The sequence below is a fragment of the Furipterus horrens genome, unplaced genomic scaffold (genome assembly GCF_987537825.1).
Source record: "Furipterus horrens unplaced genomic scaffold, mFurHor1.1.pri manual_scaffold_2, whole genome shotgun sequence".
NCBI classification, from domain to species: Eukaryota; Metazoa; Chordata; class Mammalia; order Chiroptera; family Furipteridae; genus Furipterus; species Furipterus horrens.
In genome coordinates, this window is record NW_028327172.1 from 11,429,593 (window position 1) to 11,457,130 (window position 27,538).

The window sequence follows — 27,538 nt, forward strand, 5'->3', positions numbered from 1 at the left end:
CTGGAGCCCAGGCCTCCTGCCCCCGTTGAGCAGGTCAGGCAGAGGACAGAAGCAGCTGGCACCTCAGAGCAGGGCTCTTCAAAAGCCATCCGCTCAGTCTACTGGGGGCCAGGCCGGCTGCCCCCTCCACCATGGCCACGAGAGAACCGCAGCTGTGATGAAGAGTTCCAGCTACCTCAGGTCCCCACGTGGGGTCCCAGCCCTTCGTGTGTGTCCTCTGCCTGACCTAAGGGCATCTGAGGAGTGCTGAGGGATAAGGACAGCCCTCCCAGCCCTGCCTCCTGCCTGGATCCGAGTCCCTCAGCGACAGGCCCCTCAAGCCCTCCCAGGGCCCCTCAGTCTCCTTCCCTCTCTCAGGCGCTGGCAAAGCAGCTTTTGCAGCCAAATTCATTCTGCCCCAAGGACACCCCTCCTTTCTCGGCCCTCCCCAGGGCGGCCCACACTCACCCTGCGGTGTCTGGGGGCTTTGTCTTCCTCCTTCTTTCCTAACCAGCTGCGAGCATTTTCAGACTGGGAGGCGAGGAAGAACATGAGGTCACTTAAAGCCCTCCCTGTACTGGCGACATTGACCCATTTATCTTTCTCTTCCCTCAGACCCCCTCCCCCAGTGCCACTCAGCCTGGACATCTGTCCCAGCCACAACCTCACCCTCCACTGCCCTTGCAGCCCAGAGGCTACTCTGGTATCTGGGTCCGGTTCCAGTCCCCACTCCTCAAATCGGAGAGGAGGGTGGTCTGCCGAGTGCCCTGGGCCACCCCCAGTTTGGCCTCGGCCTCAGGCCTCAGTTTCCCCATCTGCTGCCTTGGATGAATGATGCCTGCCCGCTAGACCCAGAGAGGTCACGGAGAAGGGCCCAGAGCTCAGCGCAGCCGGCGCAGGGGCCGCTCGTGCCGTGCCCTTAGGCGCGCTGCCCGGCTCCCCTCCGCGGCGCGCCCCTCCCTCTCGCCTCCCATCCCCGCTCCCCGCTCCCCGATCCCGCCTCTGCCCTGCCTCTCCTCCCGCCCGTCTGCTCGGCTCGCTCTCCAGCTGCCCTCCTGGCTTCGCGCCTCGCTGCCCCGCGCCCTCTCGGGGTCCCAGCGCCCCGCCGCCGCCGCCTTGGGTCCGGGAGAAGCAGCCCGAGCCCCTGACGCCCCGCCAGGCCCGGTCCGCAGCAGCGCAGGCGGTCAGTGCGCAGCCCGGAGCCCGCCCGAAGCCCGGAGCCCGGAGCCCGCAGCCCGCAGCCCGCAGCCCGAGCCGGATCGCGGGCTCGGAGCGAACCTGACCCGACCGCCGTCCCCAGCCAGGTAAGGGCAGCTGGGAGGCAAGGGACCGGGGGTGGGGTGGGGTGCAGTGTGGGGGGGGGGGCGGGGGGGAGTGGCAAGGTTTCTCCTTTATTGGGGGCGGGGAAGGCGCGGGGAAATCGGGGACCTTCTTCCCTGAAAAGAGGACCCGGGAGCATTTTTAATGAAAGAGGCTGAAGGGTTTTTTTCGCCAAAGGGATGGATAAAGGGGCGTCTGGGAGGAGGGGGCCTGCCTGTAGGGGGTCTGGGGTACCCCTTTGTGAGGGATTTTTTTTCATGAGATATGATTAATTGGCTTCTGTGAAAGGGGGGCTTATTGGGAGCATCGGGGGCTTTCAAGGTAGGTGGGGAGGGGTTCCAGCGGAGCTTGAGGGAGCGGTATTTGGGGAGTGGGGCTGGGCGGGGAGGGGACTCTATTATCCCCCTTAGCCTGACATCGCTGCACCTCCGCCGTTGGTTTCTGGGGCTCTGGGTCTGCCCACCTCTCTGTGTCCCAGTTTTTTCTCTTTGAAGATGAGTATTTGAGCCCCACCTGGACAGAACGAGGAACAGCCATTTCCTTCCCTGCAGCTGTGATGTGATGCCCACCCGCCACCCTCCCACCTCTGACCTGCTCAGGGAAGGTCTAGGGAAGGACGGGGACCTAGGCATCTGGGAACCTGGCAGTGGTGGGCGAAAAGGGGGCGGGCCCCTGGACACACAGGAGGACCCTCTGGCTCTGGCGGGTGCACCAGACTTGGCCTGGAGCTTGCGGGGGCTGGGGAGGTGGGGGCATATGGGGGGCAGGTTCCTGGGGCAGAAGAGCTGACAGTAGCAGGGTCATGAAAAGCTCAGGTGTCCCCATACTTTCAGAAGGCAAAACGTTAGTTTTTGTTTCTTTGGTTCTATTTGGTTTTGCTTTCTTTCTTTTTCACCCCTGATGGCAAGATTGATTCCACTTCCCCCTCCTCCTGTTTTTGCAAACAAACAAACAAAAAACAAATAAAAAAAACTGAGGCAGAGGACAGGTTAGGAAATATCTGTCTAGCAGGTAAAGGTGATAGAAAGAAGGGCACACTGAATTTGGAGTCAAAAGATCCTGGTTCGAGCTTGCCTCAGTGCTCCGTGGGTGACCTTGTTGAGTCTCAGCTTTTCTCATCTATAATGTGTGAGAGGGCCCACCTGCCTCCCAGGTTTGCCGTGATCCCATATGTTTCCAAAGAGTTTTGTAAAGGGGAATGCAAAGTGCAATCTTTTCTTTTTTTTTTTTAAGATTGTATTTATTTATTTTTAGGGAGGAGAGGGAGGGAGAAAGAGAGGGAGAGAGACATCACTGATGTCTCACATGCCCCCAGCTGGGGACCTTGGGACCTAGCCTGCAAGCCAGGCATGTGCTGTGACCAGGAATCAAACAGGTGATCTTTTGCTTTACCAGACGCCACCCAACCCACTGAGCCATTCGGGTCAGGACTGTGGGGTACAATCTTTACCTCTGCAAAGGCAGATGGATGGGCTCCCTCCAGTCTCCCTTCCCACAAAGGGTAATGGCTAGCCCACTTTTAGGAATTAGGAAAGGGACCTATCTGGAAGAAGAGTGTTCAGCTGAGGTTGGCACTTGGGGTCTTTATTCTGAGGATTATAAAAAGGCACACTTCCCCCAGGTGCATCAGCCCCACACCTGTGGGGAAGTATAATGTGGGCTAGATTCCAGTGCCCATCTACCCTCAGGTGGATGTTCTTGTTGTGTAGGACACATCTGGCAAACCATTTCAGCAGACACAAAGCTACACACACTCCAGGATGTTGCCTATAGAAGCCCACATCCTAGACTGTCAGCTCACTTTCTGTCCTGCCTTGTGTCCACTTCAGGGCCTTTGGGTATTCAATCCCCAAAGCCTGTTCCTACTAGGAAGCATGATGGAATCTCACCATCAGAGAGTGACTCCTTGGAGTTAAGCAGTGCTTTCACCAAGCTCCCAGGGGTAGGAGTTTCTGAGTCCCTAACCCCTTATGTTAAGAACTTGATCAGATTGCTTTCTCAAGGCCAAGAGCAGAAGCATCTACACACCTGGGGGGCACCACCATTCATGAACTGTGTGCACACCTGTTATCTCAGAGCATCCTCACAGTGATCTTGTGAGAGAGGTCTCCTTCCCATTTCCACAGAGGTAGCCATGCCCAGAGAAGTTAAGGAATTTGCCTAAGGTTTCACAGCATGTAAGTGGTAGAGCCAGGACCCAAGCCTAGGTTCAGCAGTCTGTCCTCTCCACTCCGCCACCAAGGAATAAAGCTGCTGACCTCACAATCCTGCTGGAATTGTTGCACTCCCTCTGTTCCCAGCAGCTCCTGGCTGCCTCCTTCCACTCAGGGGAAGGAGTCACCTTCACTTACTCTAATTTCCTGGGGGTGAAGGGGAGTGGGCGTGGGTGGGGAGAAGCTGCCTCAAAGCTCAACTATTCTGGCCTCTTTAGTCCAAAAAGGGCCCCTGGGGAGTCCAGAGGTCCAGTGTGGACGCTGACCCTTGTGTGGGTCAGTGACTAGTTCTATTCTTGCCCAGATGGGGGCTGAAACTGTGGCCATATGGATGACATCAGTCCAGCAAGCTTAGTGCCTGAGTGAGAGGCAAGTCAAGGACCAAAGAACAGCCACAGGAAAAATGCAGCAACTTGGAGGTTGAAGGAAACTCAGAAACCTCCCACCCCCACGCCACTACCAGCCAAATCCTGTGTTTCCAGGGCCCCTGGGTGCCAAGGGGAAGGGGATGGGGTAAACCCAGTAGACAGGGCTATGGGTTCCTACAAAGAGAGCATTTCTGCCTGTATCTGTGTGATGCGCTCAGCTTTCACCTGAGGAAGGGGTTCTGGTGCTTACAAAAAAAAAAAAAAAAAAAAGCTTGAAGACTTGCTAAGTCTATCTAATGGTTCCCAAACTGTGTTCCCTGGAAAAGCAACATGTGCATTACCCAGGAATGTCAGAAATGCAAATTCTGAGGCTATATCCTAGACCTACTAAATGGAAACTCTGGAGACTGGCCCAACTATGTGTGTCTGAACAAGCTCTCCAGGTGACACTGAGGACTGCTTAAGTTTGGGAATCACTGATCTAGTCCAAGTGCGTAGGAAACAGAATCCTAGTTGTGGGTCAAGGGCAGGGCTGGGAAAGGAATCCGTCTCCTGGTCTGGGAGCTCTGGGAATCTGTAGGTGGACCCCCACGTCCAACCCTCTTCTCCTTCCCCTTCTGCGTCCCGTCCCAGGCGCCATGCTGCCACTCCTGCTGGGCCTATTAAGCCCGGTAGCCTGCTGGGCGCTGGGCCCGGCTCCCGGCTCCTTGGAGCTGCGCTCGGCCTTCTCCGCGGCGCGCACCACTCCTCTGGAAGGCACATCGGAGATGGCGGTGACCTTCGACAAGGTGTACGTGAACATCGGGGGCGACTTCGACGCAGCCACGGGCCAGTTCCGCTGCCGCGTGCCCGGCGCCTACTTCTTCTCCTTCACGGCCGGCAAGGCGCCGCACAAGAGCCTGTCGGTGATGCTGGTGCGCAACCGCGACGAGGTGCAGGCGCTGGCCTTCGACGAGCAGCGGCGGCCCGGGGCGCGGCGCGCCGCCAGCCAGAGCGCCATGCTGCAGCTCGACTACGGCGACACGGTGTGGCTGCGGCTGCACGGCGCCCCGCAGTATGCGTTGGGCGCGCCCGGCGCCACCTTCAGCGGCTACCTGGTGTACGCCGACGCCGACGCGCCCGCGCGCGGCCCGCCCGCGCCCCCCGAGCCGCGCTCGGCCTTCTCGGCGGCGCGCACGCGCAGCCTGGTGGGCTCGGACGCCGGCCAGGCCCCGCGACGCCGGCCGCTCGCCTTCGACACCGAGCTGGTCAACATCGGTGGCGACTTCGACGCGGCGGCCGGCGTGTTCCGCTGCCGCCTGCCCGGCGCCTACTTCTTCTCCTTCACGCTGGGCAAGCTGCCGCGCAAGACGCTGTCGGTGAAGCTGATGAAGAACCGCGACGAGGTGCAGGCCATGATCTATGACGACGGCGCGTCGCGGCGCCGCGAGATGCAGAGCCAGAGCGTGATGCTGGCGCTGCAGCGCGGCGACGCCGTGTGGCTGCTGAGCCACGACCACGACGGCTACGGGGCCTACAGCAACCACGGCAAGTACATCACCTTCTCCGGCTTCCTGGTGTACCCCGACCCCGACCCCACTGGCTCGCCCGGCCTCGGGCCGCTGGAGCTCTGAGCTCCAGCCCGTAGAGGAGCCCGAGGGCGTGCATGCCGGGCCGGACCCTCCGCCGGAGCGAGCATGACGGCCCGCCCAGCACGGCTGGGCTCTGCCAATAAAGCGGGCCTGCGCCGGCGCCTGTGTTCCCGGGGTCCTGTTCTCTGTCTTGATGGTGACGGTTTTGCCTTGGGGCGCGCGGAGGACACTGACTGCTGCAGGCACCGGGTGAGGGTTGGAGAAAAAGAGCAAAATTCGGCCAGGCCTGGGGAGGCGAGGGGATGGGAATTTGACTGAACCCTCCACACCTAATCCCTTGTGTTGTGGGCCTTTCCGGTCAGTTCCTCTGCCTGACTCCTCGCCACTGACCTTCGACGTCCTTCTTAGGGCCCACTGATGGCTGCTGGCTCTCTGTGACAGGGGCAGCACCCTCCTAGCTCTCTGAGGACGCAGCACATAGCTTCTTCCAGGAGGGCGTGGGAATGGGGTGAGCAGTGGGGATGATTGCTCAGGACCGGGGTCAAACAGCTTACTCTGACACGGAAGGATGCAGAAGGCAGGAGCAGAACGTTTTATAGCGTGAGCTGCACAGAATCAGGGTCTACGCCAGCCAGACTCAGCCCGCCACTCAGGCCCCTCCCAGCCTCATGCCTTCCTCTGCGGTGTCATCTGAGACTGCTGAGATGGATCAAAGAACACTCCCCCTACCCCCTAAAAATATATTTCTCCACTTGCTTCCCTTCATGCTTCCAACGACCAAACTAAAAATGTCCAGTCTATTCTCCCGGCCCAAATGGGGACCTTTGAGGTTCAGAGACCCCAGAGCAGTGGCTGGGCTCACAGGGGAGTCTAAGTTAGGACTGGGCACCGGGCACTTAGAAGGCTCCTGTTACTCTCATGGACTGCCAGGGTAGGAGCAGGAGGGTCTGACCCAGCCTTACATAGGGGCAGCTTCCCTTTCCGCATCTTTTAAGCACTCTTCTCAGTCCGGACCCCATGCACACTCCCTGCAAGTCCTGCCTTCAGCTCTGTACATGCTGTCCAGGACCCGGAGCCCAGGATCAGTTTATCAGGAGCCAGGGAAAAAGAAGGGGGAGAAGTAAACGGGGGTCCAGGGTGCAAGCCAAGCCCAGAGACCTGACACAGTGGGAAGAACCAGGTGCCATTTGGAAGCCCCTACCCAGGATGGTTCTGCCTTGGGGGTGGGGGGTGGGGGGCTGGCAGGTGAAAGAAGAGGGTCAGGGGAAGCGGTCAAGGATTGAGGCCCAGGGCCCCAAAGAAGGAGGCTGGCCCTGGGGGCAGAAGCCTTTGCACAGGTCCCAGAGTGTTTCCTGTGCTAGGAGGGCAAAGATCTGGGCCCAGCGACCCCTCTCCTCAGCCTCGAAAGCCTTGTGGAGCCGGTAGACACAGGAGAGGCCTGTAAGGAGCAGATTTTCAAAGTCCCAAGGGCTAAGAGGAGGAGGCTCCTTCCGCAGGTCCTGGAGCTGCTGCAGCCGCCGCTCAGCACCCTGCAAGTCGCTGGGCACGTGATGCTGCAGGAGGCGCTGGAGTCGGCGGCCTGGGTGTGTGGACGCCAGTTCCTCGTCCCGGATGTGCAGCTGCCCCATGACATCCAGCTGCAGCCCAGCCCAGAGCAGCTGCAAGGGGAGCCATGTAAGGAGTGGGCTGGGGTCTCGGGGACAGGGCAGGGAGCGAGTGGGCCAGAGGGGCATAAGCAGGCAGTGAGACCCATGCTGGGTTGCCCCCCTCCCCCCGCAGGCCCAGCTTGAGACATCCCCCTCCCCAGCCCTGAGTTTAGGGACTTCTGGATGCTCCCACCCCCCACGTCCCAGGCCGGAGGAAAGACCTCAAACATCACTTCTGGGGCCTCTGGCTGCTGCCGGCCACCTCCCGCGCTGGTGCCGTCCACAGGCTGCCCTGGAGCAGCGGAGAGAAGTCAGGCCCCCGCCAAGCTCCACCCTCGATACCCCAGCCTCCCAGAAATGCCTCTCGGCTGCCTGGCAGGGGTGCCTAGGGGTTCTCCCACCTGCAAAAGTGCAGGAATGCCATTCCACGTCCTCCTCTCCCCTACACACAAATGCACAGCGGCATTTACTAACCCAGGCATAGGTCTTACAATCCCAAAATCACCATCCCAAACCCAGACACCTCCTTGGCAAGTGTCCAGGACTCCTCCTTGAACTCCTACAAGTCCCTTGGCCAAGAGCTCCAGGCCAACGGGTCACAAGACACTTTACTTCCCACTTCTCCTCCCTAGCATCTGGGGGCAGTGTATCTAAAACAGTGCCAATGACCGTCCCCAAAGATTGAGGACCCCTTTGGGAAGAACCCACTACTTCCTTACTCCTCAGGAGTGATCGTATGCAAGGCAGGGAGGCCAGGCAGGGCAGGATGTCTGTTGCAGCTTCCTTCATCCCACCCCAGGGTGCCCCTGGCCCTGGGGATGATTGATCCAAGCCCAAGGTAGATTAAGGGGTGCTGCTTTGGGCATCAACTGGAATAAGCCCAGGTCCAACTCGGTCCAGGGCCAGCACTGAGGGCAACTAGGGCTATCGCCGTTCACTTCACCTAACCGTCCCAGTTCTGGGGGTGGGACCCACGCCATGAGCCCCCATAGCACAGGTCAGCCTGGTACAGACCATGCCGTTTGTAGGTCCTGCTAGGCTCAGATAGAACCCACTGAGACTGCTGTTAGCCAGCAGCCTTCCTTGGCTCCCATCCACCCCACCCTGAAGCCCCGGTACCTGCACGGTGCTGGTTTGTTGTCACCCCAGGGAAGAGGCAAATGGCTACCACCAGCCAACCCGGGAACCGCATTTTCCCCGCCATGCCCCACCACGTCCTGAGTTTTACTCTGCCCAGCTGCTCTCTGCTCCTGCATCTGCCTGCCACACACCAGGGCTCCAACTTTCCACTGCAGGCTGCTCAGGCATTCCCTGCTTTGCGTGTCAGTCTGAATAGGGAGGGGCTCTTTCCATCCCGTGGAAACGTGGAATCTTTGGCTGTTGGCAGAAGCCTGGCTCCCTGCTTGTCAGGCCCTCAGCCCATTCCTACCAGATAGGCGGGGTGCTCAGTTAATAGAAAAAAGGTGTTTGGTAGCAAACAGTGAGCTTGGCTCTCCCAAAAGGTAGGAAAGACCCCACGTAGTAACACTACCTTACTATCTGTCCTCACACCCGAAACATCCTCCAGCTGAGCCCAGCTCCTGAGGCCCAGTCCAGCTCAGCCTCCAGAAACATCAGCTGCAAAATCCGGTCCTCCACATGCATGGCGGCCTGGCTGGGCAGCCCCATGGACAGGCAGAGCCGAGCACTTCCACCTCAGGCGCTCAGCCAGACTGGCGGGGCCGGCCCCAGGCCAGCTGGAGTACGAGTGCTGTCCCCCTGGAAGACAGATCCGCAGCTCCTGAGTTTCTTTTGTCCCAGCCCTGGGATCTCCTTTGCTGTTTACAACATTCTTGGCTCAGGCCAGAGTCCAGGACAATTCCCTTAGCCCAAGTGTGATGGGCTGTCAGGTTACAGGGAGCAGGATGCAGAGTTCAAGACTCAAAAATGAGCTGCGGCTCTTCCTGGCTCTGGCTGTTGCCTAATGGAAGGAACCCCATGGATGTCTGGATGGAATGGGGGTGGGTAGGGGTTGCCCTGGACCCATCGGCTACCCCAAGGGGCTTTCCACAGCAGTTGGAGACCCTTCCAGTTCTCAGAAGAGGCCATGCCACACCCACCCTGAGCCCTGTACACCATGAGAACTTTGTTTCCACTGCACAGTCCCTCTCTCAGAAATGCACCCAGGCCTGCAGGTCACCGTGTCTGCACCTGCGCTGTTTAGTCCCCCTGAAACAACCACTGGTCCGGCAGTCCCTCTGAGGGAGCAGGGAAGAACCCCTGCCTGTACCTCCCCTCTCCTGAGTCACAGCTTCATGATGATGAGGACACAGGAAGTGGTGAGTTCAAGTAGGATTTTATTTACACAAACACTCAGTTACAGATAAGGTGCTTTCTCAGATCCATGTGCCTTCCCTGGAGCTACTTGGTTTCCGGTTTCTTGTCTCCGGCTTCAAGCTTGAGACTCTCAGGGGGCTGGCGATAGGCAGGGAAAGCCTCCCAAGGGCTGTTCAGGTCAAACTTGCGGAACTCCTGGGCCAGCTCCACCGGCTCCGCTACCACCCGCTTCACCTCATCGTCATAGCGCAGCTGCGGAAGGAGGGGGCAGGTCTGGGCACGGAGGCAGGCCTCGCCACAGTAAGCAGCCCGCTTTCCCACGGCCGCGGGTGACTTCTCCAGCCCCTTTACCTCTCTGCTCGACTCCTAGCCCGTTTCAAGTCTCCATCCACGACCCTGTTACCTGTCACCCACAGTCCAGAATGGCTGCCACCTCATGCCCTGCCATCATGGGGTCAGGCTCGCCTGCCCACCGTATCGTGAACTCTGAGCTCCTTTTCCCGCAGAACTGAATTTGCTCACCCATCCCCACACTTTATAAGGTAATGCTAAGCATCTGCCCAGGATTAGGGAGCAAGTCAGTGGCTGGAAGAAGTAGCCTAAACTGGTAGGAACTCCAGTTTAGGTCCTATGGCTTGGCATTAGAGCATTAGATACAAGGCAGGAAATCTTAGCATGGTCTCTCTCTTAAAAAAAAAATGATGTCAGAGAGAGAAGGGGACGGGGCAGGAGAGAAACATCGATTTGTTGTTCCACCTATTTATGCATTCACTGGTTGGTTTTTGTATTTGCCCTGACTGGGGATTGCACCTGCAACCTTGGTGTATCGGGACAGTGCTCTAACCAACTGAACTACCTGACCAGGGCTATGGCTTTTCTTGTTATGGGAGGATCAACTGGATGAGGTAAAAACAAACAGGTGCTGGTGTGAAGAGGCAATCCACATTAGGGGGGCAGCTGGGGTGACAGAAAGGAGAAGAGGGGGAAATAACTCTGACCAGAAGTAGCTTGAGAAGGAAATGTGATCATGCAAAATACCAAGAAAACAGGAGCATTTGGACACTAAAACACGGGCTGGACTGCCCCGATCTCAATATTTCTAAGGAGTTACTTTGCTGCAAAGTCACCTGTGTGTATGTATATAATACTCCAGCTTCCTGCATTGGTAGTAAGTAAACCACTGAAATTCTTTACCAGGCCCTTATAGTCACATGTTCCTGGTCCTGCCTCTGGCCATTCTCAAGGCTGAACGTTAGTATCTTCCCTGTTAGCTCTCTCCTCGGTGATCCAGAGCAGGGTAAAATGAATGCTGCACTTTCAGATCTTGAGGACAGACTAAGTGTGTCTTCAAGGCTGCCTAGGTCATTAAAATGATCACTACAGTAATGGGCAACATCAACTGAGCATTTAGGATACACCAGGCATTACACATACACCACTTAGCACCTGGCAGATCTTATTGGTTAAGTACTATTATTGTTCCCATTTTGAAAATGAGAAAACTGTGTCATAGAGAAATTAAGTTGCCCCAGCTTTCAAAAGTGGACCTAGGATTTGAATCCAGAGCCTACACTTTTAAACCAGCACAATCCATATTTCCTGCCATGCCCAGGGTCCCCTAGGTCCCCGTCAGTCCCTCCCTGAGGCTGCTATCATGGGCCCAAGTCTCCTACCTCCACGTAGCCAGACAGAGGGAAGTCTTTCCGGAAAGGGTGTCCCTCAAAGCCATAGTCTGTCAGGATCCTTCTCAGGTCAGGGTGGTTAGCAAAGAAGACTCCAAACATGTCCCAGATCTAGAGAAAAGAGGCCTTCAGGCGACCGAGCCGACACCAGGGTGAGGCGCTGTGCTGCACACAGTAGCTTCAACAGTTCTGCAGCTCTGGCCCAGGGGCAGCACCCACCACGTGCAGTGACTCACCTCCCTCTCGTACCAGTTGGCTGCCTTATACACAGGGACAGTGGACTCCAAGGGCGTCAGCTCGTCTGTGTAGGTCTTCACTCGGATCCGGGAGTTGAAGCGCAGAGAGAGCAGGTTGTAAACAATCTAGGGAGGACAGAGGGAATGGAGGACCAAGACGGCCACAGGCTGAAGGGTCTGAGGCGCAAGTCCCTGAGGGGGAACATCAATGATGGGGCTACAAGGTGAATTAGGGTTCCGCCCTATGAACCTGACTTCCACCCTGAAGCTCAAAACCTCAAGACCCTCCTGGACTCCAAAGGCCTGAGCCATGGTGGCACGGGGCTCAGCAGACAGCACGCTTGTCATCCTTCTTGCTGCTCCCTTTGTCTGGGGCGTCTCCCAAACCCACCTTCCCCACCCCCAGTCCTCACGGGGCTAAGTCCTACTGTCCTGGTCACCCATGAAGACTCAGCACACACATTCTCTCCCCCTTCAAAGAAGCCTCCCAGACAGGGCTAAGCAGCCCTCCTGCATTGTATAGCATGTCTCTAACACCCCTGGAGGGCAGTTATTGGGTGTTGCGTCTCTCTCTATCCCAGAATCTGGCCAATGGTATGCAATCAATAAATATCAATAGCTAAACATACTGAGACCTTGTGTGCTAGCAATCTACCTATACTATCTCATTTAGTCCTCACAACCACCCTATGAGGTAGGGACAATTTTATATTTATTCTGCATATAAGAAAACTAAAACTCAGAAAGATTAAACACAATGCTTAGAGTTGCACAGCCAATAGGTGGCAGAACCATGATTCAAACTTGAGGTATGCCTGATTCTGAGGCCCCAGTTTAACTGCTTTGTTGAACTGTCTGACCCAAACTGAAACTAAGAAGGCTATGGTTCCTATTGGTAGCTGTCACCCTACAAGTGTTCTGTCCCCTTTCCTGCCTACATGCCACAAACCTTCTCAAATCTCCTGACTGACCTCAAAACGGTTCTGCCGGGTGGGGACGTCCACTGCTGTCAAGTCAGCCAAGGATTTGAACTGTGCATTGGTGTGATCCCTGAGGAAAGTCAGCACTGGGATGACTCCATCAGGATGGATACAGATCTCTAACTCATTGAAGCAGGACACCTGCAGACAGGGAACAGGGGGGCAGAGACAACAAAGAGCTACCGAGGGCGCAGCTAACTTCAGCTGATTCTCCTGATTTAAGGCAGGGAAAGACGCCCTAGCTGGGATGGAGGAATCGGCGGTTTATTTGATACTGGGCTGCCCACTCCCACCTGACCTGAGACTACGGTTCTTTCTTGACCCCGACCAGACAACAGTAATGAGTATTACCTGAACTTGCTGGACATACTTGGGCAGGATTTCAGCCACATACTCTCCGAAGGCTGAGAGCTGTTTGTGGACCACGTCATTCTGTGGTCTGACAGTGGCTAGAAGGAGAAGGCATATTTAACAAAGGAAGGGCAATGGCAGCAGCCAGCCCTGCATGCAGTTGGGGCTTATATGGGGCACCCTGTAGAACTTTGAGAAAGGTGAGGGTGCAGGGTTCCTCTTCCAGGAAATAGGAAGTGATGAAAATTTAGGGGAAATGCCACCTACTCAGTCTGCAAAGACTCTCATTACTGAAGCTGGCGTGGTTGCCTTTTCTCAAAACTACTCCATGGTTCTTCCTTCACAATGGTTGCACTTCTGCTAAAGCAGAATGTCTCCGCTCTCTTACCAGACTAGGAGCTCTTTAATGGTGGGAACCAGAACATTCGCTTCTGTGTATCTCCTCAGCATTTGGCTCACAGCAAGCTCTAAACATAAAAACTTCGGGCTGTAAGAGCCCTCATAGATTATCTAGTTGAAACCTTATTTATTTTTGCACAGATGAAGAAACTGAGGCCCCAAAAGGGGGAAATGCCAGGCCTCCTGACTTCCAGTTGGCTTACGTTGACTGTAACCATTTCTACACAGATTCGTCCAACCTTAAATCACTGAGCACCTGCGCATAATCGACCGCAGGGGAACAGTTAGGTGTTCTCTGCCTCTGGCAGTGGGCCAGTCTTCTGTCACTCACTAGGGCTGTAACCCTGAGCACGTTCTTCCTCTGGACTGTTTCCCGATCTACAGTATGAAAAGCAATACTATCTACCTCATAGGATTGTTGTGAGGACTAAATAAGGTCATTCATAAAAACACTTCGCGGTTGCCAGGCTCTATATTGGGCTCTGCGGCCCAAATGTTATGTTTCCTGCTCTGAAACAGCTGACAGTTTAATCAGAGAAAAAGGGGATGCTGGAAATGGACAAGAAGGAATCAGGGCCATAACAGAGAGGCCTAATGGCACAGGCAGGGCCCGATTCTGCCTACAGAGTGAAGACCACTGCAGTCAAATCTGCAAGGAGAAGCAGACTTGCCAGGACGCAGGGAAGGCGTCCCAGAGCAAGGGCAAACATGTGACGAACGGGATGACGGGCCCCCGCCTGCAGTACCGAGAAGGGCCGGACCCGCACATACTCACGGCGCGAATTGGCTGCAGCGCTTTCCCTTCTCACCGGCAGCAACAGCGCTGCTGATGGGCGCCCGGCCACTGCACGGGGAGATAAAAAACAGGAGCGCAGAGTGAGGCCTAAGGGTCTCCCTGCGCTGGCTGCGCCGCTGCTTCCTGTCCCAGGCCTCATTCAGTTATCCCCTGCTCACCCCTGGACACGGCCACGGCCCCCACGAGCCCCCGCCACCAAGCCCCAGACGCCGCCATGTTCCCCGGATGCAGACCAAGTACCGGAGGCAAGACCCACAGGACACGGAGCCCCAAGGGCACGGACCGGTAGCGGAAGTGTACCTTATATCTTCTTCCGGGCGGACGCGAGGCCGGAAGCAGAGGTTCCGGGCTCTGGGCTTCGGAATGAAAGGAGGGAACGCAGGTGAGAAAACGAGGCGAGCAGGTGGGCAAACCGTGAGGTGAGCCTGACCCTAGCTTGGTGTAGCAGAGGCTGGAAAGAAGGCGAGGACTCTTAAGCAACCGGACGGGTGAGAGGAGGGGAAGGGTCGAGGGTTCTGGGTTCTACATTCCCCACCCCTCCCCCGTTTTCTAAGCTAAGCTTTTGACTAGGACTGGTGGGGATGGTGGGTGGGGATGGGGGTGGGGAACGGTTTCCCTGGCGACCGTTCCCAGGTGACTCCTGGCATAGCCGCGACACTGCACGTGGCAATGGGCCTCCTCGTAACCGGGGCTGGGGACAACTGGGCTCTGTTTCAGGTTCTGAGAGGGAGGTTTGGGGCGTCATTAGGGCGAGCGGGGAAGTGCAGGGGAGAAGCTCAGAAAAGAGCCGATGTGGGGTTGACAGTTGTCCCAGCCAAGCCTCATCTTGGAAGGTGTGGTCTCCATGCGCGCGGGAATGTGGGGAAAGGGGTCGGGGATGTGTTCTACCTGGACACAGGGACTTGGGGGTCTTTTGTCCGTTTCTGCTCTCGAGACCCTCACTAGTTTTATATCAGATAGTTAATTATTTGGTTTGCAAGACTCTGCCAGACTTTTAAGATCATGGGCTTCTTCCAGCCCAGTCCTTTCATCAGTTAACCAAAAATACCTGGCCTTTTGTTACATCACAGAAAGGAACAGTAATGTTTTCTCATGGAAACACCCAGAGTAAGAAATTTTACTGATTTTATTAGGGATGGGGTGCCACTGCTGGAGAATGAACCCAGCTGTGGTTGTAGGGGATCATCAGAGGTGTTAAGGGCAGGGCCAGGACTAAGGCCTGAGCTCACTTTGCTCTCAATAGACTGTGGCTGTGGACTCCCCAAGTTACTGAGGGTGACATTGCTTTGCAGACAGCTGGCAGAGAGAGAAGTTGGCTACCATGGAATCACCGGAGGAGCCTGGAGCATCCATGGATGAGAATTACTTTGTGAACTACACTTTCAAAGATCGGTCACACTCAGGCCGTGTGGCTCAGGGCATCATGAAACTGTGTCTAGAAGAAGAGCTCTTTGCTGACGTCACCATTTCAGTGGAAGGCCGGGAGTTTCAGCTCCACCGGCTGGTCCTCTCAGCACAGAGCTGCTTCTTCCGATCCATGTTCACCTCCAACCTGAAGGAGGCCCACAACCGAGTGATTGTGCTGCAGGACGTCAGTGAGTCTGTTTTCCAGCTCCTGGTTGATTATATCTACCATGGGACTGTGAAACTTCGAGCTGATGAGCTGCAGGAAATTTATGAGGTGTCAGACATGTATCAGCTGACATCTCTCTTTGAGGAATGTTCTCGGTTTTTGGCCCGCACAGTGCAGGTGGGGAACTGCCTTCAGGTGATGTGGTTGGCAGATCGGCACAGTGATCCTGAGCTCTACACTGCTGCCAAGCACTGTGCCAAGGCCCATCTGGCCCAGCTGCAGGGCACAGAGGAATTTCTCCACTTGCCCCACCATCTACTCACTGATATCATCTCCGGTAAGTTGAGGGATAGGGCGTATCATACCCACCTACTTAGATATGATGCTCATTGAATGTTGTAGTTCAGGAGAAAGGAACCCTCAGCCTTTTTTTTTTTTTTTTTAAATCACTGTGTGGTTGCCTCTTACTCGCACCCCCAACTGGGGACCTGACGTACAACCTAGTAATGTGCCCTGACTGGGAATCGAACCAGCGACACTTGGTTCACAGGCCGACGCTCAGTCCACTGAGCCACAGCCCTCAGCCTTCTTGGTATTAGTTCACTGTATTATTGGTGGGAAATTTAGATAGCTTCCGAGAGAAATTGAGTTGAAATTTAGTACAGCTGCTGTCAGAGAGTCCCTTTCTGAGGAAGGCTCCAGGAAAATAAAAGCAGTAGCACTTACCCACAGAAGATAGTGAGGAAGTATTTATATTTATTCTGTAATCTCCCCTGTGCGTAAGTGTTCTTATCTGTCCTGCACTCTGCATGTACCTGTTACTTAAGTAAATTTATGATAGATGAGTCAAGATATCCAAAACACTTTTCCTGACCCTGCAAGTGAGGTATAACCATACTTTAGGTGTGAGCTCTAGTAGATTGCTTTTGTGGCAAATGGGGCTATATCAAACCGTCATTCTGATTAAAAGAAACAAGGCAGTTTTAGATTAATTCCTTATGCACATACACACACATACATGCTGGTAAGCCTAACACAGTGGTTCACACCTGTAAAGCCCCTGGCTGTAACCCTCCCTTTAAGACGTCAAGAGTGCCATTGACCATGCCTTCCCTCTGGCTCTCAACAGATGGAGTTCCATGTTCCCAGAACCCAACAGAGGCAATAGAAGCCTGGATCAATTTTAATAAAGAGGAAAGAGAAGCTTTTGCAGAGTCACTCAGGAGTAGTTTGAAGGTAAGGCAGATTTCTTTAGTGAGAGGACACTGTAATAGCCATGCGTCACACCCGTCCATTGGCCTGGTTGCTTTGATGGCTGGTGAATAAGTCATCCTTGGTTTGAAGTTAATAGGAGCCAGGGAAGAGGATGTTTGTGTGAGCCCAAAACCTCTTTGAGAGAACTACTTCCATTATTGCATTAACAATCCTAAGGACCTTTTGTCTGAGTCACCATCTCATGATAGTTTTGAGAAGCTAAAAGTATGTGTGCAACAGATTCTCTGCCCCAGCTTAAAAACCCCTGAAAGAAAGTGATTGGAGTTGTCAGGGTAACATATAGAAACTAGAAGGGAGTAGGTTAGAGCCAAATGCAAATGTGTGGTCCAGGACCATAAGGCTTATGCATCTCAGCTGAGCCTTAACCTAGGACTGATATATAGCATTTATAATTTTAATTTTTCCAATAGGAAATCGGGGAGAATGTGCACATTTATCTGATCGGGAAGGAGTCCTCTCGTACCCACTCGTTGGCCGTGTCCTTGCACTGTGCAGAAGATGACTCCATCAGCGTAAGTGGCCAAAACAGCTTGTGCCACCAGATCACTGCAGCCTGCAAGCACGGTGGAGACTTGTACGTGGTGGGAGGGTCCATCCCACGGCGCATGTGGAAGTGTAACAATGCCACCGTGGACTGGGAGTGGTGTGCGCCCTTGCCCCGAGACCGGCTCCAGCACACCCTGGTGTCTGTGCCTGGGAAAGATGCCATATATTCCCTGGGTGGCAAGACACTGCAGGATACCCTTTCCAATGCAGTTATCTATTACCGGGTAGGTGATAACGTCTGGACAGAGACAACGCAGCTAGAGGTGGCTGTGTCAGGGGCCGCTGGAGCCAACCTCAACGGGATTATCTACTTACTGGGGGGGGAGGAGAATGACCTGGACTTCTTTACCAAGCCTTCCCGACTCATCCAGTGCTTTGATACAGAGACAGACAAGTGCCACGTAAAGCCCTATGTGCTGCCCTTTGCGGGCCGCATGCACGCAGCTGTGCATAAGGATCTGGTGTTCATCGTGGCTGAAGGGGACTCCCTGGTGTGCTACAATCCCCTGCTAGACAGCTTTACCCGGCTTTGCCTTCCCGAGGCCTGGAGCTCTGCCCCATCCCTCTGGAAGATTGCCAGCTGTAACGGGAGCATTTATGTTTTTCGGGACCGATATAAAAAGGGAGATGCCAACACCTACAAGCTTGACCCTGCCACTTCAACGATAACCGTCACCAGAGGTGTTAAGGTGCTCCTTACTAATTTGCAGTTCGTGCTGGCCTAAGGCCGTGGTGGGAGGGACAGCTGACTTTTGTCCTCCCCTTTTCCAGCACCTACCCGTCCCCAAGGTCCCAGTTCAGAGTACAATGTTATTTTTTGGCATGTGTTGAAAGGCAGCACTCAGCCCATAGCGGGAGCCCTGAGAAAGACAGCTGTTGCTGGGCTGGCTGCCTGAGCTGCATAGTCCAGCCTGCTCTCCGCCCTCCCTGGTGATGCTGTGCCTCACCACAGACTGCTGAGAGCAAGCCTCTTCTCGAATGTTAGGCAGAGACGCCCCCTTTACCTGATTAATGTCAAATAGAAGCACTCCTGAACCCAGGACAAATGGAAAGATGCCCAACCTTCCTTTTCTCTCTAGTCTGCAAAATGGCTACTTGGTAATTTGTTCACAAAGAATTAGGTGTTGAGAGATTTCCTTCAGGCTTTGGTTGGGGGAATGAACAAAGCTGAAGGTGTCCTTCACCAGCAAGCATCAACTCTAGAATTCTGGACATTCTATTGTTTCCTCAACTATCTGTCAGGAAATGTATACTTTGGTTTGATTTTTGGCTGACTCTAAGGAATAAGCCAGAAAAAAGTAGAAAGGATTATTTCTAATTAAATAGCAGAAACATTTTTGAAACTCAAATATATAAGGTCTCTACTCTTTTAAAAGTCAAGAGCTAGGAACTGTTCATACAAATAAAAGTTTTGAAGGGCTATGTGTGTCTGTTTTGAATTCTGAAGGGGTGACTTTCTAAGGGAAGCTAATTATATGTGCACCCATTTCTAAGTCAGCCGCAGTCCTGATTGAATCCCATATTTCCCTTTTTACACAGGATCACTGCTCTAAAAGGGAGAAGTCCATGAATTGAGTCTGGCCAGAGCCAAGTATTTCTCCTTTTCCCCTAGTGATAGATGTCTTCAAGTTATGGTGCTAGTATCAGTAGATAAAAGGTTAGGGGCATGATAGATTTCTTTGACCCTATTCCAAAAAAATAAGACACCTTCATCCCTATCCCATACCCCCATTCCCTGTGAACAGAAGCCATGCTAAATCGTCCCAGCCCTACAACAGAACACTGAAACCAATGTTGAGGAAAATGAAATCAAGACAAAGGGAGCAAAATTACCCACTACTCAGCACACTTCTATTACGTTGCCTGGGCTTAAGCCCCATTGGTCCGGTTAAAACTTTTTCATTCTGTTGCCATCACGGTTGTCTTGAGTTCTTCTAACCCACATACTTCATGTCTGTGATGTAGGATACGTCTCATTCCTTGCTGCCCTTGCAGTAATCTCCTTGTGGAACTCTTTGAGAATTTCCAGCTGGCCAGGTCTGATGTGGATGTGCGACCGGATCTTGGTGATGGCTCCTACCGCCTCCTCTGGGCTCCAGTTGTGCACCTGCAGTACCGGGTCAGGAAATCAGCAAAGAAAGAAGCTGGTATATGGTGTCCTTGACCTGATGACAGGTGCTAATGGGCTCCCAGAATTTCATTTCTTAAGAAACTAGCTCTGGCTGGTGTGGGTCAGTGGATTGAGTGCCAGCCTGCGAACCGAAGGGTCACAGGTTCGATTCCCAGTCAGGGCACATGCCTGAGTTATAGGCCACAGTCTCCAGTTGGGGGTGTGCAAGAGGCAACTACACATGGGTGTTCCTTTCCCGTTCTCCCTCCCTTCCCCTATCTCTAAAAATAAATAAATACATAATCTTTTTAAGAAAGAAGGAAAGAAAACTCCATTGGGGGGAAATTAAAAACCATGTTCCATATATTATAAATGGGAGAGTACTTTAGCGCCCTCAGTTAACCAGTCCGATTACTATGCAACAGGCCGGGGGGAAGAAGTCAGTCTTTCTACCTTATTCTTGCTCTGCCAAACCCTGGCAAAAGAGGGCTGAACATGTGAAGCTTAGATCCTAAATTCAAGCCTGCCTAGGCCTACCAGGTGTCCTCCCTGAGCTGGACCCCTGGGTGCAAGTTTCCTGGAAAGAGATGTTTTTATGCAACTTGTTCCCATGGCTAGGAAAAGAGCACTTTTAAAATCTGCCTGAGACTTATCTTTCTGTCCTAAGGAAACTTAACTAGTTTAGAATTCAATGGAATCAAGGAAATACAGATTTCTAGCCTGCTGGTTCCATTCTCTCTTGGCCCAAGATATCCTCCAGAGACCCCGTTTCCAGCAAACAGTCCTAATGACCAAAGCTTTGCTAAATCACACACTCAGCAGTGCACAGCAATACAAACAAGGCCAGGCTGGTTATCTTTACATTTCCCTTTTTCTTAAACTATCCACATGACTTAGTAACTGCCCTGCAGGGGCTAGACAGGTAACAAAGATGAGCCAGGCAAGAGGTATATAACAGGGAATTATAAGTTATTGGCTTCTAAATATTTTTTTAAAGTATTCCAACTGCTGATCATAACAAATTGATAGGTAAAATTCCATTGGATCTTGTTTCTAGAAACTAATGTCCAGAACTGTACCCTGAAATACTGAAAGAAATCTGAGCACTGTAGAGCTGTAAGTGATCAGCACCATTTACAGTACTAGATTTCCTGACCTGCTATTTTTAACAAGTGTTTCTAGCCGTTAGCTGATGTTAATATCCTTTGCAACTTTTAATTTGAGCAAACAGCATCAGAGAAAGAAGCCACTTTTGCCTAAGGTCACAGAGCTGGCAGGTGAAAAACCACACATCAGTCTTATCTACAGAGCTCAGGTGCTTTCCACCTCCCAATAGCTGAACCCAGGGACAAGGCTCCTTCCACCAGACCCATCTGCAGACTGTGCTACTGAAGTTCTGGAAATTGCTGTAAGTGGGACCAGTCCAGAAAGACCCTTCCTACCTGAATCAGATACGCTGCCACCATAGTGGCACTTCTGGAGCGCCCAGCCTTACAATGCACGTAGACACTCTGGCCCAGTGACTGGTACTTGAGAGCAAACTGAACTCCTTTCCGGAGGTTAGCCAATGTTGGGATTCCAGTCATGTCTATTGTGCTGAGTCGCAGCTGCTCAACTCCTGCTTTCCTCCACTCCTGCAACCAGGTCCAGCAGCATAAAGAGAGTGAAATAAGCCAGATGTTAGTAGTATGAAGATGGGCTCCCAAGGGGCAGCAAAGCAATAAGGAAGCGTCAGGGTTTACTTCCATGTGAATACATTGTTGACTGTTTTCTAAACAAGAAACTTCTTATAGAAATACTTTTTATTTTCTTTTTTCGTGTGTGTGTGTGTGTGTGTGTGTTAGAAATATTTTTAAAAAACCCTGGCTGGTGCGGCTCAGTGGACTGAGCACCAGCCTGTGAACCAGAGGGTCGGTGGTTCAATTCCCAGTCAGGGCACATGCCTGGGTTACGGCCAGATCCCCAGTTGGGGGTGCCTGAGGGGCAACCACACATTGATGTTTCTCTCCCTCTGTGTCTCCCTCCCCCTCTAAAAATAAATAAAAATCTAATATATATATATATATATATATATATATATATATATATATATATATTAAATGGCTGACCTACATAACCATCAAACAATAGCTATGCTGCTGAGTTAGAATTATGTCCAAGACGTAGAATGTTATTAAAGTGCTCTTTGGGCATTTGAATTTTTAGCTGCAAAACATTAGCTGTATAAAATTCATCTACAAAAGTTGTGCAACTGTGTTTTTGCATAATCTTGGGGCCTGTGCCGTGACCTAGCTGTGGGGTTGGACTACTGTAGTTTGTAAGAGCTTTCTTATGTCTGTGCATAAGTCTCCACTTTTTTACCACTTTTTTCTCGAGAGGGTACATGGTAGAGTTATTTTAAAGTTCAAACAATGCACCTACCTTTGCTGTGGCATATTATCACTTTGCAAAGAAGAAAATCAGAAATAGGAGAAAAAAGGTCTCTGGCGAACAGGGAGACTTTATTATTTTTATTTTTTTTGCTTTAAGACTTCAGATAGGCTCAAGCTACTCTGGTTATTCATCTTTTTAGTTAGAACCAGACTTTAGGACTCTGAATGGTCAACAGTGCTCATGAAATTAACAAAGAGCAGTTTTGGAGCATGTGACTTATGCTTCAATTATACCAGAAACAACCACGGAGCTTGCTAAATATTCAGATTCCTGGAATCCACCCTGAAGTCCCTGAGTCCGAATCTCTGAGGCGTGCACCTAGGAATCTGACATTTGAACAAGACTGCCAGATCATTCTTAGACATAGTACAATGTGAGAACCACTGCCTGCCTTGGAGATTTCTTTTTTCTAGGCTAATGGGATGAGATAGCAAAGTCGTACAAATGTCAATGCCTCGCATCCAAGACACGGAGCACTTTTTGTGACTCCTCTCGCCCCAGAGGACTGACCACACTAAGGCACATTTACCATTCTGGCTAACAGCTCCTGAGGCTTTGTGGCAAGGAACTGTTATCCATTCCTTAAAAATGCATCCCAGCACTAGTCAAAATATTTTAAATATGAGTCATAAATATTTTTAAGGTCTCAAAAAAACTACAGGTTGAAATCACAGCATCTTCATCAGGCTGTATTACTTAGTACAGTAAACAAGAAAGATAATTGTGTAATGCCAATAGATGTCAAACACTATAAAGATAGGGCAGCATCTTTATTTAAAGATAGAGCGATGTCTAAACCATTGTGGAGAGTTCCACAAACAGGCATTCACATTTAACGAAAATTATGTTTTAGGGCTGAACTTTGTTATGAGAGTACTTTGGAATTCCACAATATCTCTAACAGATGAATAAAAATTCCCTCAAATCAAGAGCCAAATGAACCTGATGCAGTGTTTCAGTGCGTTGTTTTATGATACATTTACTCTGGGGGTGGGGGAGAGGGCACAGCTTTTCTTACAGGTTACAGGGCCTTCATCTCGGATGCCTAGGGCAGCGCCTGACCTATGCTCAGGGCTCAGCGTTGAATGAATGAAATCAGCAGGTCAAAGAAAAGCTGCCTTTCAAATTCAGTTACACAGTCTTAATGGCCGAAATTAAGACTACATTTGTGCACCCCGCGGAAATCAGGCTTTGTCAACTCTACTTTTAAACGCCTTTCACAACAGTTTTGTTTCACAATTAGTTTCTACCTTCAGCCGCAGCCATTTAAGCTTCGAGTACTGGACCCTCCTCCCGAGGAGGCCAAACAGCCCGGGGCGCCGGCGTCCGGATCACGGTCCCCTGCAGCGCCCCGCGGCTGCCCCGGCCCCCGCGGCCCCCGGCCCCTCACCTTCGCGGAGTTGCACAGGAACCTGGTTTCGTACTCCTCGTTCATAGTGATCACCCCGCGCACGTTCTCGTCCTCTACCAGCTGCCGAGGTAAAGAGGGGGCTCAGAACGGGCGGCCGAGGCCCGGGCGGCGCTCGCCCGGCTCCCAGGCCCGGCGCGGCCCGGCCTCCCGGCCCGGCTCACCCGGCGCGTCAGGCTCCGCAGCGGCAGCGCGCCCAGCAGCACGGTGCGGTCGATGCGGTGGTACCAGTCGCGGTGCGCCCGGCCCGGCACCTTCCCGCGGAACAGCGTGTACAGCAGCGTCGGGTAGAAGAGCACCCGGGCCAGGCCGGCCTCCAGCAACGTGCCGGACGCCATCCCGCCGCGCGCGGCCTGGCGCGGCAGCGACTCGTCCGCCGCCGGGCTTGCGGTCGGCGGCCGCCAGGACGGCCAGGAGGGCGACGAGGACGAGGGCCGCGAGCCGTCCGAGGCCTCCTGCGGAGGCGACGCGGTAGGCGCGGGCCCCTCGGGCGCCGCGACCTCTGGCCCGACCCCGGGGGACTCCGCCTGGGACCCCGGGACCCACGGCATGACCTGGAGGCGGGGCCGCCGGCCTCGGGGGAGGGACCAGGGCTTCCTGGGCGGGAAACGAGGGCGCGCCAGTGGCGGCCCAGAGGCCTGCGGCTGTACCGCGTGTCAAAGTGCGACCCATGCCTGGAGCCCGTGCGCCTCTTCCCTCGGGAGGGGGCTGTGACCCCAGGTGAGGGTGTGACCGCACCCAAGCCTAAGACGAGACCGGCTAGAGCCTCGTGGTAGGGGTATCCCTGAAGGGGCGAGTGGAAGGGGCTTTGAGCTTTTCAGCAGAGGACTGCCTTGGTGGAGCGGCCAGACCCTGGACCCATAGTCAGCCTGGGTTGATACGTCCCTTCTCCCCTCCCCCCACTTGCCTAAAGTTACAGCTCCCTCCTCCTAGCCCAGCTGCAAATTATGGAAAAAATGTAATATCTGTAATATATTATGAAAAGACATTAATATGTCATTAAGAAAAATAATATGCCCTGACCAGTGTGGCTCAGTTGGTTGGATGTTCTCCCCCGAAATAAAATCTTAAAAAAAAATAAAGAAAAATATGATACGCTTAAATATAAAAACTGCAACCGACAAAGTGGTAAAAGGAATGGTTGTAAAATGCTGGTTATTTACATTTAAATAGTTGTCTGATATATGCATCTGGTGCTTAAAAAAAAAAGATTTTATTTATTTTTAGAGCGAGAGGAAGGGAGGGAGAAAGGGAGAGAAACATGAATATGTGAAAGAGGCATAGAGATAGAAGTGCCTCTGGTACGCACCCCATCTGTGGAGCGAACCCGCAGGCCAGGTATGTGCCCTGACCAGAATCTAACCAGCGACCTTTTGGTTTGCCGCACGCCACCCAACCAACTGAGCCACACTGGCTGGGGCTATTGTTTCTTTCTTTCTTCTTTTTAAAATTTATTTTAGAGAGCAAGAGAGACATTGATTCGTTGTACTACTTACTTATGCATTCATTGATTGATTCTTGTATGTTCCTGACCAGGGATGTAATAGCAACCTTGGCATATGGAGATAATGCTCTAACCAACTGTGCTACCAGGACTGTTGTTTCTTTAATCACAAATTCACCCTTTAATCTATCCTATTTTTGATACATTTAAACTAAAAATTTAAAGAAAGATACATTGTTTTAAAAAGAAGAAACATAAAATATACATTTTAAATAAAAGTTGACTAATCCTATTATTTACTGTTCTGTGACCTTTTTTCACTCAACAATATAAGTATTGTGCCATGTCAATATAGACAGATACATATTTACTTTATCCTTTTCAGAGAATTACACAGTATTCCAATATATGGCTTTCAGTTTGGTTTTAAGCATGTTTATTGAGTGGCCTCTATATTCCAGACAATATTCCAGCGCTTGGGACACGTCAGTGAGCAACACCAGTGAGGGTCGCAGCCCTCTTCTCTCGCCTTTCCTGTATGAACTGTATTCTGGGATAACCAAGTATCCCTAGTAGGTGAGGGAAAGTTTTTCTCTACAGCATACCTCCTGCTAATAAATGTGGGAGAAATAATAACATTAGATACTCAATATTTTGCATTCCAGTAATAAATGTGGAAGGAATGATAAAATTAGAAACTCAGTATTTTGCAATCCCTGGTGAAATAATTGATCCAGTCAATGGTCATCAGTGGATAAAAGCATGAGATGAAACGCTGATGAGAAATGCACATTAGGGATGGGGCTGAGGCCACCTAACCTTGATTAATCTCTGCATGGATAAAAACAGGACAACCTGACATCATTGGCCTCCAGAAGTGGTGTTCACAGCACCAACCACAAAAAAAGTTGAAACTGGATTTAACCAAGCCTCAAGAGCTAACTTCTTTTAAAAAAGTTTTATTTATTTTTAGAGAGAAGGGAAAGGAGAGCAAAAGAGAGGGAGAGAAACATTGATGTGTGAGAGAAGTGTTCAGTAATTGTCTCTGGCATGGCCCCAACCAGGGACCTGGCCAGCAACCGAGGTATGTGGCCTGACCTGGAATAGAACTGGCAACCTTTCAGTTTCCATGCCAATGCTCAATCCACTGAACCACACCAGCCAGGTTAACTTTCATGTACAGGAAACATAGGTGATAGAGGGATAAGTTAAATGTCATCACAGGGGAGCAACAGAAAAGTCCAGAATATATAACGTTTTACAGAAACAACTGACTCAGCCCTGGCCACATGCTAAAGTTGAGGGGTTCAATCCCTGCTCAGGGCACATATGAGAAGCAACCAGTGCCCTGGCTGGTGTGGCTCAGTGGATTGAGCGCTGGCCTGCAAACCAAAAGGTTACCAGTTCGATTCCCAGGCAGGGCATGAGCCTGGGTTGTGGTGCAGGTCCCCAGTTGGGGGCGTGCAAGAGGAAACCAATTGATGTATCTGTTGCACATTGATGTGTCTCTCTCTTTCTCCTTCCTTTCCTCTCTAAAAATAAATAAAATATTTTTTTTAAAAAGAAGCAACCAATGAATGCATAAATAAGTGGAACAACAAATCAATGTTTATCCTTCCTCCTCCTCCTCCTTGTCTTCCTTCATTCTCTGTCAAATAAAAAAATAAAATGAGCTTAGTTGGTTTATCAAGTAAAGCATGAAAAAAAGAATGGGAGAGAGGTTGCCTCAGATTGGGGAGTCCTAGAGACATGATAACCTTCCCTGACGCCACTGGAAAACACTGTTCTACTTTCTGTCACTAAGATCTTGACTACTAGTCTAGATACCTCATATAAGTGGAATAATGCAGTATATGGCCTTTAGGACTTATTTCATTTATCATGTCCTCAAGGTTCATCCATGTTGTAGAAGGTGTCAGAATTCCCTTCCTTTTTAAGGCTGAGCAACATACCATTGTATGTATACAAGGTCTGTCTGGGAAAAGTCCAATCATTGTTAATATAAAAGAACAGTTTGTGTGACATTGATGTAACCTGGCAGCCAAGGAGAGTGGATAGGAATGCACGTGCATGAACAATGATGACTTCACTGTACTAGTCAGTGGGGGTGGTAGATGCCACTGGGTGAGCATGTGTACTATGTGGCCTTTGCATTCAAAATGACTGAGCATGTGAAATAATGAATCTGCATCAAATTTTGTGTTAGCTTTAACATTCCTTCATAAAAACTTTGGATGATTCGAAAGGCCACAGCTATGAACAACTGGTGATTGGCAGCTTCATCACAACAATGTGCCTGCTCATGCATCACGTCTCCTGCAGAGTTTTTTAGCGAAACATCAAATCACCCAGGTGACTCAGGCCCCCTACAGCCCAGATTTGTGGCCCTGGGACTTCTGGCTTTTCCCAAAACTAAAATCAACTGTGAAAGGGAAGAGATTTTTTTAGGTGATCAATGAGATTCAGGAAAATACTACAAGGTAGCTGATGGCGATTGGGAGAACTGTGTGAGGTCCCAAGGTGCCTACTTTGAAGGGGACTGAAGCATCACTGTCCTATGTACAGTGTTTCTTGTATTTTGTATCTTCTTCAGTAAATGTCTTTATTTTTCATATTGCATGGCTGGATACCTTCTGGACAGACCTCATATACCACATTTTGTTTATCCATTCATTCATCGATGAACACTTGGGTTCTGAAGCCCAACTCTTAATAAGCCTGGGCAAAAATGGTAATTTATAATTCACATAACAACCCTCAGAAAGGGCAAGTGGGAAAATGGCAACAGGCATTTCAGGGACACAAATGCTGCCAGGACCTTTTTATTTCTCATCATTCCTTCCCAAGGTCACATCTCCCCATATTTCCCTCCTACACGAGAACATATCTCTT

At 51.8% G+C, this 27,538-nt stretch overlaps 5 protein-coding genes across 7 annotated transcripts; 2 read left to right on the forward strand and 3 right to left on the reverse strand.

Annotated features, from left to right (window-relative positions):
* Positions 1-1,204: 1,204 nt before the first annotated feature.
* C1QTNF4 (C1q and TNF related 4) lies at positions 1,205-5,618 on the forward strand. Its single transcript, XM_090261370.1, has 2 exons — positions 1,205-1,283; positions 4,514-5,618. The coding sequence occupies exon 2, from the start codon at positions 4,519-4,521 to the stop codon at positions 5,491-5,493; it is 975 nt and encodes a 324-aa protein (XP_090117496.1). The 5' UTR covers positions 1,205-1,283; positions 4,514-4,518; the 3' UTR covers positions 5,494-5,618.
* A 354-nt stretch (positions 5,619-5,972) lies between these two features.
* On the reverse strand, positions 5,973-8,337 carry FAM180B (family with sequence similarity 180 member B). The gene is made up of 3 exons (XM_090261380.1): positions 8,217-8,337; positions 7,319-7,389; positions 5,973-7,109 (listed from the first exon to the last, which is right to left on the reverse strand). Exons 1-3 carry the CDS (start codon positions 8,299-8,301, stop codon positions 6,711-6,713), a joined length of 555 nt encoding a protein of 184 aa, XP_090117506.1. The 5' UTR covers positions 8,302-8,337; the 3' UTR covers positions 5,973-6,710.
* Positions 8,338-9,413: 1,076 nt separating this feature from the next.
* On the reverse strand, positions 9,414-14,084 carry NDUFS3 (NADH:ubiquinone oxidoreductase core subunit S3). The gene is made up of 7 exons (XM_090261419.1): positions 14,016-14,084; positions 13,837-13,905; positions 12,663-12,760; positions 12,303-12,452; positions 11,332-11,457; positions 11,087-11,206; positions 9,414-9,665 (listed from the first exon to the last, which is right to left on the reverse strand). The coding sequence occupies exons 1-7, from the start codon at positions 14,071-14,073 to the stop codon at positions 9,498-9,500; spliced, it is 789 nt and encodes a 262-aa protein (XP_090117545.1). The 5' UTR covers positions 14,074-14,084; the 3' UTR covers positions 9,414-9,497.
* KBTBD4 (kelch repeat and BTB domain containing 4) lies at positions 14,068-18,135 on the forward strand. 3 transcript variants are annotated; one of them, XM_090261393.1, is made up of 4 exons: positions 14,068-14,239; positions 15,150-15,767; positions 16,560-16,666; positions 17,116-18,135. In XM_090261393.1, exons 1-4 carry the CDS (start codon positions 14,083-14,085, stop codon positions 17,974-17,976), a joined length of 1,743 nt encoding a protein of 580 aa, XP_090117519.1. In that variant the 5' UTR covers positions 14,068-14,082; the 3' UTR covers positions 17,977-18,135. The 3 variants fall into 3 exon arrangements, with proteins under 3 accessions (XP_090117519.1, XP_090117525.1, XP_090117533.1); XM_090261399.1 differs by having other exon boundaries at positions 14,193-14,345; XM_090261407.1 differs by having other exon boundaries at positions 14,193-14,345; positions 15,154-15,767.
* A 945-nt stretch (positions 18,136-19,080) lies between these two features.
* PTPMT1 (protein tyrosine phosphatase mitochondrial 1) lies at positions 19,081-23,787 on the reverse strand. Its single transcript, XM_090261429.1, has 4 exons — positions 23,367-23,787; positions 23,185-23,265; positions 20,804-20,995; positions 19,081-19,358 (listed from the first exon to the last, which is right to left on the reverse strand). Exons 1-4 carry the CDS (start codon positions 23,751-23,753, stop codon positions 19,200-19,202), a joined length of 819 nt encoding a protein of 272 aa, XP_090117555.1. The 5' UTR covers positions 23,754-23,787; the 3' UTR covers positions 19,081-19,199.
* Positions 23,788-27,538: the final 3,751 nt, after the last annotated feature.